The sequence below is a fragment of the Watersipora subatra genome, chromosome 3 (assembly GCF_963576615.1).
Source record: "Watersipora subatra chromosome 3, tzWatSuba1.1, whole genome shotgun sequence".
In the NCBI taxonomy this organism is placed as follows: domain Eukaryota; kingdom Metazoa; phylum Bryozoa; class Gymnolaemata; order Cheilostomatida; family Watersiporidae; genus Watersipora; species Watersipora subatra.
In genome coordinates this window covers 48698296-48713454 of record NC_088710.1, presented here as the reverse complement: position 1 = coordinate 48713454, position 15159 = coordinate 48698296, and the positions used below count along the sequence as shown (strand labels likewise).

The following is a 15159-nucleotide window of genomic DNA, read 5'->3' as shown; positions in this document are numbered from 1 at the left end:
TATGGCAGCACATACATTTTACTGTCAAAGTTCTTGTCTAAAAATAGCCAACAAGAATTGAAAATGTATGTACAACTTTACCAAACTCTAGTTCCAACTGATGGTAGTTTTGGCAGAAAAATTCATATGCTGTTGTAAAATTCATGGATGAATTTACAGCTAGGCAACTAGGTAGTTTGGGTGATACACCTTTGAAAGGAGCATCAAGACGAGGCAACTCGCTCTAAAATGTGTCTATAGGAATCCACACACTCGTTATAAAGGACTTCTAGGGTTTTGTGCTTTTCTGTTTTTGAGATTTTAAAAGCTTCATGTTCTTCAGACGTGAGTGCCTTCTCCATCTTTCCTACGTCTTTACAACTATTCTGTTAATTAGAAACAGTCAACCTATCAGATATAATAAGGATTGAAAGCTTCTGCAGTTATATAAGACAGAATATTGTAGGTATATAAAAGGCAGATCGTTTTAGCTACACTATTATTAACTGTCTCCAATGTTTTACAACAATATATATTGTAATTGAGACAAGAACATTTGTCATGAGTGGCTATGCCAATCTATCTGCTTAAAGTTTGTTCATATAACAGCACTTGAGGTTAAAACTACTAAGCAGCAAGTTTGCGCTATCCTAGCTACACATTAAAATTAGTTGGCTTATAACAAATTAGCTGTGCCTCCCGACATTGCCCGGGTATAAAAATCAGCTTATAAACAATGCGAAGTGATGAGATTTGCTTACCACTTGCTGCCGGACAACTCCCCAGCAAGTGGCCTGGCATATTGCCAATGGAAAATTCCACTAACCTAGTAAGCTTCAAATGCTGGTAAGCAATGACATTGCATCATCATTGTTGCCCAGCTAGGCTATTCTAATAATAGCTATAGCCGGAATGCAGACAGACATACGACACAAAGACATACTTTGAGAAATATATATATAATAAGAATATAGATGAGAAATGCAAGTTTGATAATTCTCTCTACCAGTAGTCATGACTATATAGGAGAGAACCACACTTTGTTGGAATTAAAAAGAAATAATAGGGTATTAATGAAATATATACTGACAAAGCATTGGAAGTTTTTCTGTATGTAAAATCATCAATTGTCCATTAATTTCATGAAATAACAGTTCATTCTTTTCCATCCATTTAGAGTGTTGATCATTGTAGAGGGTTCCTTAGTGTCATGCTGTTACAACTATTACGTTTTGGCTCTTTAAACGCATTTCTTGGTAGCGAAATGATTAATTTTCAAATTATACAAAAAGGAATGACAACTCCGCATTTTTGCTTGTTTCTAACATTGGAACACATGAAATTTGCGCATTTAGGTAAAATTAATTAACTATGCACAATATCATCAATTATACAATTGTAAGCAAATGATAGCGCGAATTACAAGCCAGTGCACCACATCCAAAAGACATCCACTTCAGGCATCTACTCAGATACTAGATACTACAAATAGACTTGCTACTAACCTGAAATGGTTGATGCAAACGCTTCTTCACTTCAAGCCTATAAGCTTTGAGTGTTTGAGCTGTGGTATATTTCAACTTTATAATCTCATAGACTCGTCGACACTGTTTCTAAAATAAGCAAGCGATAACGCATGTGCTGATGCGGAGTTGTAAGCTTTGTTGGAAATGCCAAGAGCAGACAATTCTATGCAGAACCAAGTAGTCACATGACAATAAACAAGTCTTTAACCTGAATCTGAATAAAAACTTAATACAAATGAATCATCTGAGCCAATGCATTACAAATAGTTGAGCTGCTGACTATACCACCACTCCCAATAACATCAAATTAAACCGTCACCAAATCTTTAATAAAAAGAAAAAAGAATTTAAGATTTGATATAAATTCTAAGTTATTTTATAGCGACACCAATAGGAGGTTTTACCGAAGATGTGAAAGGTAGTTCACAAAAATTGTCACAGAGCAGACCACTTAATTTTCATCTACTGTAATCTCTTTTTGGAATAATTTATATTTTGGCGTACCTTGGCACAAGCTATAACACAATCAAATTAAAAAATGTGAATTATTATTGTTGTGGCTATGGAGCTGTTCAACAAACTGAAAGAACACCTTTAATAAACAATAATAAACACAAATAATAATAAATCAACACATTTAATAAACTTTTTTAAATGCTACAAAAATTTGCTTTTTGACGAATCAAAACGTGAAGTTATCACAGTCTAAAATTCTATTCAACCATTTCCTCTTGTAATAGTTTCATGTCCACCAGTAATGTCCACTTACCTTGTTTATTTTGAGCTTAGCCTGTGTTTCCTTGACCAAAGCACTAGTAAAGCCCTTGCTAATATTGTCAGCAGAGTAGCAGTCAAGCTTAAGGCAATTCTTCACATCTACGAAGTCCCTTAGTCGCTGATATTCCTCTGATGGATCCTCAACTAGAGAAATGATAATATTGTCAGCAAATGCTGGCTGACCATAAAGTAAGGAGGCATGAGTATAAATAAGAAAGGACTTTGATCAAATCGGTGATGAACCAAATCTTTGAAACAAATTCACTTTGTGGTGATTGAAGCTACTTTTAATTTGATTTGCATAAATACAAAAGTGATTTGATTTGGAAAACAAATAAAATTATCATAGCATGTGCTCTCATCACATGCATTGATAGACAATTCGTCAAATCTAGAACGAAAGCAAAGTTCAGCCTAGCTGATTCACCCCTGAGTTTAAGATTATAAGAGTTTAGACAATGACGTCATAGCTGGTTAGCCGTGGCGGTGGAAATGCCACGCCTCCAATTAATAACATATTACTGACACTAACTTTCACCTTCCAAAAATCCTCTTCAAAAAGTAGCTAGGGTTACTTAACCACAACAATTCTACTTCTCCATTCTTTACTTTGTTGGTGATTCTCACATATTACAAGTTTTTCTTTCCTAAATGTTTAAAAAACTCCAAAATTGTATATTAAATAATTGGTAAAATCTGTTTTTTGAATAATGAATTTTTTAATTATTAATAGAATTTAAACTTCTTTGTTAGTTTAGACTAATATAAAAGTCTTCCAGTCAATACTTATTTTTAGCACTGGTTCTAAGCATTGAAAAGTGTAAAAAAATTCAGCTCAATGCAAGTATACGCAAAATTTTTGAACGTTGTTAAAACGTTCAAAAATGATAAAACGGTGTTTACATGATTATCTATACTTTTCTATGTTCTACTCAGTTTCACCCCATCGCTTAGTCATTTAGGATTTTGATTGTGTTTATCAAACAAGTGATCTGATTGGTTAGACGCTATTCGGTATGCGCATGTGATTGGAGTTCAGTCAATTCAGTATTTAACATAAATAATAATTTAAATAAAGAAAGAGATGTGGCCACAGGTCTGGGAGTACCTGTGATGTCAAGGATGGAGTTGTCAGACCAGGACTCTCGATAGAATGCTTCTAACAGCTCTGCTCCATGGCCTTGTCTTTGGTATGGAGGCAAAACAAGCACCTGACTGTAAAGAACACGCAACTCCAAACATTGTAGATAATGATTACATGACAAACACAGGTTAGGAAGATGAGACCGAAAAATAGCAATGAGGGCTTCAAGGAGCTAGAAAAATCACCATCATCTTTGTTCAGCCAAAAGCAATTAAAGGAAACAAATCATTATATCATAAAGAAAAAAAATTCCATAAATAAAAACAATGGGATTTAGCATTAACCAATAGCGGGAGCTGAGTACAGGCTTACTTACCATCATATACATTTTTTTCATGAATTACTTTATTGGCAGTTTTTTCATTTCGAACAGAAAGTTTACCGAAGTTTATGACACAAGAATCATAAACATGGCAACAAATGATCGATAAAATCAAATAACTGGTTTGGCATTAGATTTGATTGACATTTGGTTAATAGCGTTTAAAATATATATTTTTTTAAGAGAACGAATCTTAGGTGAAACATTGTTAAAGCAGCTAACGATGATATCTTCCTAATAATTGTTAGCGGTTGTATGCAATTTGTTCATATCATTACACAAACCATGAAAGATCTTGAAACTTTAAAATCTTGGTTATTATGAAATGCCATGAAGCGGTCGATTGGAGCCGTCGATTGGCAGTTTGTGGTGTCAGAAAAGACCATGCTGAAAGTCACGAGTTCAAATCATGTACAGTTTTTTTTCAATCTCGAACTGTGTAACGATTATAGAAAATATTGATTGATTATTATACAATTGAATGAACGAAAATAAACTAAGGATGTTAATAGCAAGATGATTTGGAGTCGTCTTACCTGATTCTGGGTCGAAGAAGCTGAGGATAAGCATAATATTTATAAACTGTCTGATAGCCAACTATACGATAGAAAGTCACTCCATATGATGTCTGTTGCTTCTCATATCTATCAATAAGAAGAACCAAAAATGAGCTAATCCAGCACCATACCGCTGTCTCGGCTCTATTCATTACCAATAGTCAACCACTACATCAACCAAAATTATTTCCAAGCTAGTTACCTATTCCTTAGTATCGCTTACGATGAGCCATCAAACGTGACCGTATGTGATAGGAATGCTGATCAAAGGCTAAGCGCTTAAAAGAACCCTCGCGCTGACAGAAGAAGAAATAATCTAAGAGATGAGGAAGTGTTCACCAGCTTGTACAAAAGCAATATGAATACAGAAACATTGGTCAATCAGTTCTCGCAACTCCGAAGCTTGCCATGCCGAGACCGATTAAGATTTTAGGATACACATATTGATTTATTTGGGATGTTACTGAAACAATGAAATGGTTTGTAAAAATATCTATCTTGCTCTTCTCTCTGCTATTTAAATGATTTTGCATTCTTGAGGGAAGAATGCGTTTGTCAGAGCATTAAATTTCTTAGTGAAGAAGATAATTTGCTACAATGACAAGCGTGCCAGATGCTTATACATTCTTTAATGAGTAAATGAATCTCAACTATTTTCATAAAATGCATACACTAAACCGCTGTCAAACCTCCATCGACAGAGTGGTTTCACCTCTTTATGGTTCCGTAAGAATTTCCAACAAAAATATTTTGGCGAGTAAATTCATTTTCAGGGTCTGAGCATTTTTAATGAATAGCACGTTAGCTTTAGAGCTTAATTACTTCTTTAAATAATTCTTTATTTAATTTATATTTATTGACATCTTATTCTTACTTAATTAATTTAATCTGGTGTAATGGTGGTATCAGCGTCAGGTTTTACAGCTGCACCAGCGTGGCACACACCTACGGTGATGGACAAAATAGTTGTGGACACATTTGTTTAAGACTAATTTAGACTAACTTTGTTATTTCAACATATTAGTTGTCTCTTCTCCAGATACTATGAATATTTATATGAGTAAAATGCTTAGACTCTAGGAAAGCCAACTAATTTAATTTTTGAAATTTTTTTTGAAATAAATTATTTTCTATTTCAAAACTGACAAATTTTTGGAAAATCTTAGTTTCACTCGTTCCATTTTACATGATAAACAATTACAAATATACCATTTTAAATATTATGAATTACACCTTCAGGTCAAACTTTAAAAAAAATTGCGTGAGATTTTATAACATTCAAAATCGCACCATAGTTGGCATTTAATTGGTAGATCCATGACCAGTATTAACTCGAAATTATAAACTCTTTTCATTTCAGCTCCTATTGCATTCAGAATATCAACTACAATATCAGCATATACATATCATGCTATATAAAACATTATACCTACATCAAGTAGAAAGTCCACTTGCCGTCATCGACATCAATATACGATGCAGCATCAACAAACCAAAGTAGGAATGTCTGCAGGCGCTCATGGTAAGCTCTAAAGCCTTTGACCTCTATAGAGCTCTTGTAAATCTCAAAGTTGCGTGTGCAGCCACCTGAGCCATGGAAAACACAGGGTAAGGTGAACGGATAACTAAGAGCATGCATACTAGAAGAGTGACAAAGATAGTCATTATGTTTCCATGACTCGCATCATGCGGATTTGGGGTTGTGCTACCTTGTGGATTAAGCGTTTCTATGGACACTTGTATGATGCGGATTGACCATGGCGTCTTGTTGAAAAAAGGTAAGGAATTGTACGCTATAAGTTAATAATTAGCGTTGCGCTCGTGAGTGACGCAAACAAACGGAAGTATTGAAATTGTTTAAAATTGAATAGCTGGTGCGGTATTTTAACGTGCATTATTCGCAAGTGCTGTTTCCATAATTCGCAAGTATGATGGATTCAATCTCGCTTAGCTTGCGGATTTATGCTATTTCCATGATGCGGCCAACTTACAGATTGGCTCAAATTTGCGCATCATGCGTGACATGGAAACCTAGTGAACTACTTGAATACTGAGGTAAACAATTGACCTAAACAACATGTCGTTTTCCCATTTGTCATAATTTTAAAGCTGTAAACAAATCTTTACTATAATAAGAGCCGTGACCGTCCGTCTGTCCGAAGCCATGGTAAGAGTGTTAGGAAAAATATTACACCTTATGGAAATCGAACTCTTATATTCTGATTAAACACTTCTAAGAATAATTGTGCACATAGTTATTACCCGTTATGGTTTCTCACGGCGCGTGGGACTACTACCATGCTTTTTTTAATGAAACCTAATACACTGAATCAGAAGAAATAATTTAAAGCAAATAATAACAACTAAACTTAGCACAGTGCACAATCATCATGCCTTTAAGTATTCATCACTCTTTTCGACTATTCAGGAACACAGGCTAAATATTAAATAAGACCGAGAGTGAATGGGCACCTTTGCTTCGCTTGTATGAGTGAATTATCTCGCCAAAAGGCAGGAATGTGGCATCCTGTTCGAGCAAAGCCAAGAATGTATCTCTATTTGTACAGAACCCGGCAGGTATGTGTTTGGATATGGCTCGCAGTATATCATCAGGCTGCAAATAATCTCACCAACTGGTGTATGTTGCATACAGCATGTATGTTGCATACAGCGTGTATGTTGCATACAGCGTGCATGTTGCATACAGCGTGTATGTTGCGTAATGTGAACAGGAATAAATGAAGACCAGTCTGGTCAGCTTGTAATCATGAATAGTGTCACTTGTTAGGATATCTGTAAAAACTGACACAAAATCACCAAAAAAAGGATTAATAACTGAATGTTTGCTTCGACAGCCACATATGATGCCAAAATAATTGGTTGTTGCATGTAATTATTTACCGCAACTTGTAATCCAGTCATCTGAAATAGATAGTGTAGGGGTGTAAGTTAGTGTGTAAGCGTGTATAGTGTAAGTTTGAGAGTAGGGTACCTGGTACCATACCATTTTATGAAGAGCACCAACCAGAATTATTATCAATCTATATTAATAAATCCCACTGTGTTATTATATATATAATATATAAATATTATATATGTATATATATACATTTGTTAGTCTGCGCAAGCGCTACGCGTTTCCACATTTTTGGCTAACTTTGTCCAAACTTTGGACGCATATGCTCGGTGCCTTTCGTCAACTAGCTGAAAAAATACTTGGTTTCAAAACTCTGTCTGGTTCCTGAGAACCACCAGCCCCTTAAACAACCACATGCAGACTATCTCATTGAAAATAAAAAATCCCAGACCACGCCAAGTTTACTGTTGGTTTAAAATGTGTTTAACTCAATTTTTTATTAATTTAAATACACATAGTAATCTTGTTCCTTCAAATTGAATAATGATAAATGAAAAAGAATAGATTGCCATGAAGCGGTGAGATTGTTATCTTGCTGTTACTGTCATATGAGTACCTTGAAACAAATATTGCTGAAACTGGACCAGAGATTTAAAAAAGTGGTCAACTTGATGAAGTCTAAATATATCAAAGAGTAGTACAAGTTTGGATAAACTAAAGATCCTTAACATAAGGCTTAAAGGTTGACTTGCAACAAAATTAACATTACAGTTATTTGTTATCAACAGATTCATCATGTCTTACTCTGTTGTGTTGTAGGTGCTACATATGTGGAAATGTGATTACAAGCTCTTAAAAGCTCAAAAACGAACAGTTAATCGCAGCCACACGAGACCGCCGTAGTTTGGATTCTCTTTTTAAAACGGCTCAAATATGACGTATTTGTGGTAGATGGTTTCTGTTTACACTTTCATGCAACCTTATTCGTCGAAAAATTTTCGCAAATATACTTCACGCATTCAACAAAACCATGTCTATTGTTTTACGCGTCTGTTTTATCGTCATCGTAATGCTGTCACTTTTAGCAGTGATAACTTACCGTAAAAATTCATTTAATTTTTTAACCTTACCTCAAAGGAATACATATCATTGTATGATAATCATGATGAGCTTGTTGGTCACCTGTGATAATCGAAAAGTGCTGCAAAAATTATTTGCCAAGTATTGGGTCACATGATCAGATTACGACTTGACGATTAGATCAAGCCGAAACAAAACTGTAAAGTAGCGAGCATTTATATTTGATACGGGGTCTTCGGTAAAACCCGAAGTGTTTGTCATAAGCTAGTGCTACAATAAGTTTTATATTGAGCTTTTATTGGCCTTTTAATTCACGTGAGAACATCACGTGACAAGACAATAACCAAACTGTAATGACTACGTCAGAGAAATAAACAGAATCCAATCTACGGCGGCTTTTCATTTTTGAGCTTTTAAGAGCTTGTAATCACATTTCCACATATTTTGCACCTTCAACACAACAGAGTAAGACATGGTGAATCTTTTGGTACCAAATAACTGTAATGCGAATTTTGTTGCAAGTCAACTTTTAAAACATGTATTGGATGAGTTCTCCTTCGAAAAAACCACGTCTTCATTTTCAACCATACATCAATCTGACATATTTTGCAATTCAGCTTTTTTCCATTTTAATTTTAGCTAAGTAAAACAATAACTGACTTGAAACACATAATATTAAAAAGCAGGCTAATCTTAGACCACATAACCAAACAGAATAAAGCATTTAAACTCAGGGTTATTAACACGCGCCAATTCTTGTGAATCCATCAGGTTAGCAGAAGATTACCCTCGCAACTCCAAAGCTAGATTCTAAACCAGATATAGCGGTTGGTGTCTCAGCGTTCATCCAATCCACTTGAGCAAATCCTTCACCACAGAACATTACTAGGTAAGAGCAGACGACTACAACACACTATTTATTTTTATTTGTTCATTTTCTGCACCTTTATCACAAATAGTCGTTCTTCTAACTAGATTCTTCAAACTGATAAACAAATGTATGTCACAAGCGTGACTTCAGATGTTAAATTAATTTAATCCATTCAAGCCCATAAATTTGAAATATATTCATTCTAATGTTTGTTTGACATAATTTCAGCAAACATTCCCATAAGAATACATTATTCCTTGTTTAACGAGTTTCACACTTTTATTGAAACAAATACATTATATAAAACTATGTACAAAGCTTAATTTTTGAAGAAAAAGAACTAGATTTAAAAAAAAAAAATGACATTCCTTGTTACTTTACCGCAGAGACACAAAATAAAAGCATAGGTTTGACGATGCATAGAATCGGCGGTAGAGGTCGTACCTTACCCTCAGTTACACCAGGTAAAATCCAAACTAACTTAGCTTGTACATCTTTGACAATTTTTACGTTATGTTTAATTTTTATCAGTTCCCTCACTTTCACTTACAAACCGCAGTGTTTTGTAAAATTATGAAAATCATGTGCTGGAAACTCCTTCTGGTTACAGTGAAATATCTGCTCAAATTTTACATTGCAGATTGAAAAGTTTTAATGGAAAGGTGATAGTAAAGAGAGGTTTGATCGTATATTAAGATTTCAACTAGATGGAAACAATTAGAAGTGACTTACTTGAACTCCATCAAAATCCTCAGACTTTATCATCTCATCATATTTTATGTTAACATAAGTGGAAAGGCGGCAGGCTGAATAGTACAACTCAACTGTTAGTCCTTTGTATCCAAATATATTCTCGCTGTAACCAAACCATACAGATTACTGTAAACTCACTTATTGGTTATTTTATCGTTGAAAGGATTCAAACTTACCACAAAATATTTTAGAAAACTCCAAAAAAGCAGGTTAAACAAATTTTTATCAGTGAACAAAAGATAGCTGAATCAATCATTGAAGGAAGTATTAGTAGTATCAACAGGCCAGGCTAGTCTCAAGGTTAGATATGATAAATACAGATCAAGTAAAAAAATATACTTTTTCTTCAAAATGGATGAAAAAGTCACATCAGATAAAAGGCTTATTTAGATAAAATAAGTTTAGTGTTTCGTTTCACGATTTCTTTATGATGAACTTTCATCATAACTGGCAAGAAAGCTGATGGATAATCTACTACCTGCTGCCAAAAACCTGGTGGCTCATTGCTGGATGGAATGTAACACTTTCATCTTCGAGGTCCTTTGCCTCCCGCACTACAAATAGGTAAAAGTACTACTGTTATATAATCCGGTCATTTTATGTGACAGAAAACTGCAACTTAAATCTATTACACTAAAGTATGAAACAAAAACAATTTTCATACCGAGTTTGAGATGAACAACTTCATTAGCATCTGACTTGTACTCCTGCAACGCATTCTTCTCAAAACCTGTCACTGAAATTAAGAATATACACAAGTCAGAATTACTGTCAGACAAACTGGTAGCTGTATGAATAATTATGACAAACACTAGTGAGTTAATTGTAATGTTTTACTTAGATTAGAACAATTGTATTTACAAAAATGTAATGCAATTTTTACAGACTAAAACTTCCTTTTTGCCCGCAAATTTAAAAAACTGAAAGCATGACATTCTATTTAAAATGGAAGAGAAACATGATATTTGTACAGCGTCCATCATACATATGCAATGATAATTTACATATAGCCTGTGGCACACAAGCTCTCCCGTGAATGCGTCTGCAATCAAAAACTTGCACCGAGGATTGGTAAGATTAGAACTTTTCTACTGTTAAGTTTTCGGAGTGAATTGCATGATTTGCGTACGAGACCTGTATTTGCTATATTTAGGGTAAGTAAAGGTGGTAAAGATCATACAGCTATATATAACTTTGTTGTTATCTTAACTCTGGTAATTCAAATATATACATTACTTTGTTGACAATAATTTCATTTCAAACAGAAATATTTTTCAAATTATGTCATATAAGATTCATAAAACAAAAATAAGACAACAGAGAACTAATATAATTAAATAGGTGGTTTGGCATACAGCATTTAAAATACCTTTCTCTACTAAAAGAATGGATATTAGGTAGAAGATTATTAAAGCAGCTAATAATGATATCATGACATCAAAAGTCATCAAATGTATTAATGGAAAATGGAATAAAATGGAAGTCACTCGCCTGCAAGTGACATTTATTTCATGACATACATGTAGGTGTGGATTTGGATTGCCGAGTATTTAACATTTCGTGAAGTTGTCACCTCCTTATTTAGACTGATAACTCCTATTTTACTATTGTGATAAAACCTAAATGTATCATTTTCTCCTGTTGGGATAGCCTTACGCCGTTTCTCGCTTATTAGTGGCATTCGACAAAAATAAAAAAATTCACAGCTAATGAGGGATCTGACTTTGCGTCAGCACTTGATGCAATAAAAACAAAATCAGCGGAGCAGCCACAAGTGTTCTCATATTTCAATGTAATTGTTCACCAAGCGAAGAACACATGAAGTGACACACCTGGCTATATTATTCAACGACAAAGGCGCAACCAATCACATAAACCGCCAAATATTTCACCTATAACGACTGAAACTTCAAATATGACCTGCATATAATAGAAGCAGCGTATTACCGAAAAATGAGTTCCTCAGAAAATGAGAATCTTTTTCAAGGCAAGGATAAGTTCTAGACGAAAGATTTGATAAGCAAAAAGTGATGATAATCTTACTGAACCCATTTTTTGGCTTGTTTTTAGTTTACCAGTTTTTCGTAGTCACAACTATTGAAGGCGCCCCACGCCAACCTTCATTAAAACTGCTAATATACACTCGGCGGAGCAACCAAGCATTATTAGGTAATGATCATGACCAGCAACACCTGCATACGCAGTTCAAAACGGTACAATGGCATTACACTCTAGAATAGAGACCTACTCAAAAATTTTGTTGTATTCAAGGCGTTACTCTTAGCAAGTCGAAAACCTATTCAAACTGTGTCAACATCTTGAATACCTTGGTTCCACTAATGTAACAGTGATAAAAATTCATTTCACAAACACAATGGGTAATAAGGGTATATAGCTTACCATGTAGTCCAACTAGGGATATATTGCTAGGCTACATGTTTCTTGCCTAGGCAGGAAATAGACCATCACTATTCAACACTTTTAATGTATCAGCAAAAACAAAACCAAGTTTTACATTAGGAAGAGAAATATATGACAATAACCTGAAACAACAAAATGATTTATGTGGACAAAGTGAATTATATTTGGTATTTGTCATAAAATAAACTTAATCTTAACACCTATGTTAAAATTAGTTCATTTGGGAAAAACCTTGCCACTACTTACATGTGTGTCGCATACCTAAACTAGTTGATGTACTAACAAACTATTAAGTAAAAAGTGCTGCAGCAGTACAAAAGCTTAATATGTGTATTAAGATCGACGGAATCATTGAACTACAATCAATTAAGTACATTTTCTTTGTTTGAAGTTGTCTTCTCATTATCTATGATGATAACGCACTCTCATTTTATAATTATTGGTACAGCGTATGTACACGTGTCGCACACTTTTTTTCCTCCTTTTAACTTACAATTGTTCATATAGCAATAAACTCTATCTTTGGTTATTCATGGTATTTCACACATATTTGACAATGACATACATAGTGGTAACACAAAAATAGCTTGTAACAAATAATATGTTTGGTAACACCAAACAATTTGCATACGCGCACTGATTATACATTTCAATTTTCCAATATAATATTTGTTGTTATGTTATGACAATTTTCCATAGGTAATTTGATGTCATAACATTTTAAAAAGAAGAAACAAAATATCTGGGTGTCACCCAAAAGACTGACCTCATATTTGAGAAACACATAACATAAAAATCCAAACCACCCGTAAGGTTTTCGGCATGCTGAAGTATATACTATATGATGCCCTTAAACAGTGTCGTCTTATGGAATACACCAGCCTATGCAGACTAATCCTAGAATATGCAGACACGATGTGGAATCCATCTTTAAAGTGCACCATACATGACGTCGAGATGCTACAGAACAGTAATATAAGGTTCATAGCAAAACTTGAAGGTTGACCTTGCAACAAAATTCACATTACAGTTATTTGGAATCAAAAGATTCACCATGTCTTACTCTGCTGTGTTGTAGATGCAAAATATGTGTAAATGTGATTATAAGCTCTTAAAAGCTCAAAAACGAATAGTTAATCGCCGCCATCACGAAACTGCCGTAAATTAAAATGTCGTTCCAAAACGGCGCAAATGGGACATAATTGAACAAGATGGCTTCTGTTTACACTTTCATGCAACCTCATTCTTCGAAATATTTTCACAAATATACTTCTCGCATTCAGTAAAACCATGTCTATAGTTCTCAAAACCTAACGTAAAAATTCATTAATTTTTTAACCTTAGCTCGAAGGAGTGCATATCATCCTCTGATAAACATGACAAGCCTGTTGGTCACCTGTGATAGTAGAAAAATGCTCCAGAATTTATTCACGCTGTTTTGCAGGAAGTACGGGCCACATGATCAGATTACGACTAGATGATTAGATCAAGCTGAAACAAAACTGTAAACTAGCGAGCATCTATATTTGGTAAGGGCTCTTCGGTAAAACCTGAAGTGTTCGTCATAACTAGTGCTACGAGAAGTTTTATATCAAGCCTTTTATTGGCCTTTCAATTCACGTGAAAACATCACAAAACAATAACCAAATCGTCCGACTAAGTCAGAGAAATAAATTGATTCCAATCTACAGCGGTTTCGTGATGGCGAAGATTAACTGTTCGTTTTTTAGCTTTTACAAGCTTGTAATCACATTTCCACATATTTTGCACCTACAACACAGCAGAGTAAGACATGGTGAATCTTTTGATACCAAATAACTGTAATGTGAATTTTGTTGCAAGTCAATCTTTAAGAGAAGGAGAAGTGTTCATGATGAATTCACGAAGTAGAAGTGTTCACGACATTATCAATAGATCCCATCATCGTGTTTACAAATGCATTTATGCCACGTTTACACTGTACTTGTTTATGTCATTTCAGTGCTCACACTCAACACTTTTTGTTTGTGCTCTTAGGTTTGCTATTAGCTAATCGTGTGCTGGGCTTCTGTAAGACATACTAATTAAAGAATGCAAACTCCATAATAATTTGTCTCTCAATCTTCATACTAACGACATTAAAGATAGCATAGAATATATATATAGTCACAAATCTACACCCACGCTAATAAATACCTCATGTTACATAATGCAAGAAATGAACTACGCCTGCAAACGCTTCAACAGCGATGTAAAATCACAGGCTGATCTTGTTGACTCGCATTCTTCAAGCAGAGGACACTCACAGTGACTATTTTTGTACTTAATACTTGTACTATTAATTTACCAAGCCATCCATAAACATACATCCACTTCGCTATGACTAAAATCAATGATATACAGCCCCTCAGGGGCTATATCAGGGGCCGGGATCAGGGGGGCTGTATATCATTACTAAAATACACTTCGTTTGAAAACTGTTTTGGTCATCCTTATTAAACATTAATTAAAAAACTACATGTATCTGCTTGTTGCTTTGTACACAATTTTGAATAAATTTGAAATCCAATGTTCAGCATGAATGTCATAAACTACTATTATATACTATCTATATTGTGAAACTTTACATATTTACCCGCCATATTTTACTCCTAAGCTAAAATCCATCTAGCGCAACGGATGTTGCGAATCATTTTAACCGTACATTTTTATCACACCAAGCTAGAAACTTAGTTTACACTAAATACCACATAAAAAGACTTTGAGCTCAATACTCTACAGGTCACGAGTTCCATAAAGTAGACTACAGAAACTATGCGAGTAAAATGACCTTTCACTACACGACGCTAAGGTTATGTTGACAAATAGACGTGATTGGCCATAAAGTTCCATG

The 15159-nt window shown here is 34.5% G+C and overlaps 1 protein-coding gene across 1 annotated transcript; it reads right to left on the bottom strand.

Moving 5' to 3' along the window:
- Nucleotides 1-71: 71 nt before the first annotated feature.
- On the bottom strand, nucleotides 72-14951 carry LOC137392105 (histone acetyltransferase type B catalytic subunit-like). Its single transcript, XM_068078732.1, has 11 exons — nucleotides 14902-14951; nucleotides 10531-10602; nucleotides 10345-10420; nucleotides 9846-9969; nucleotides 6778-6919; nucleotides 5739-5892; nucleotides 4285-4392; nucleotides 3391-3497; nucleotides 2275-2426; nucleotides 1485-1592; nucleotides 72-365 (listed from the first exon to the last, which is right to left on the bottom strand). Exons 1-11 carry the CDS (start codon nucleotides 14906-14908, stop codon nucleotides 204-206), a joined length of 1212 nt encoding a protein of 403 aa, XP_067934833.1. The 5' UTR covers nucleotides 14909-14951; the 3' UTR covers nucleotides 72-203.
- Between the last annotated feature and the right edge of the window lie 208 nt (nucleotides 14952-15159).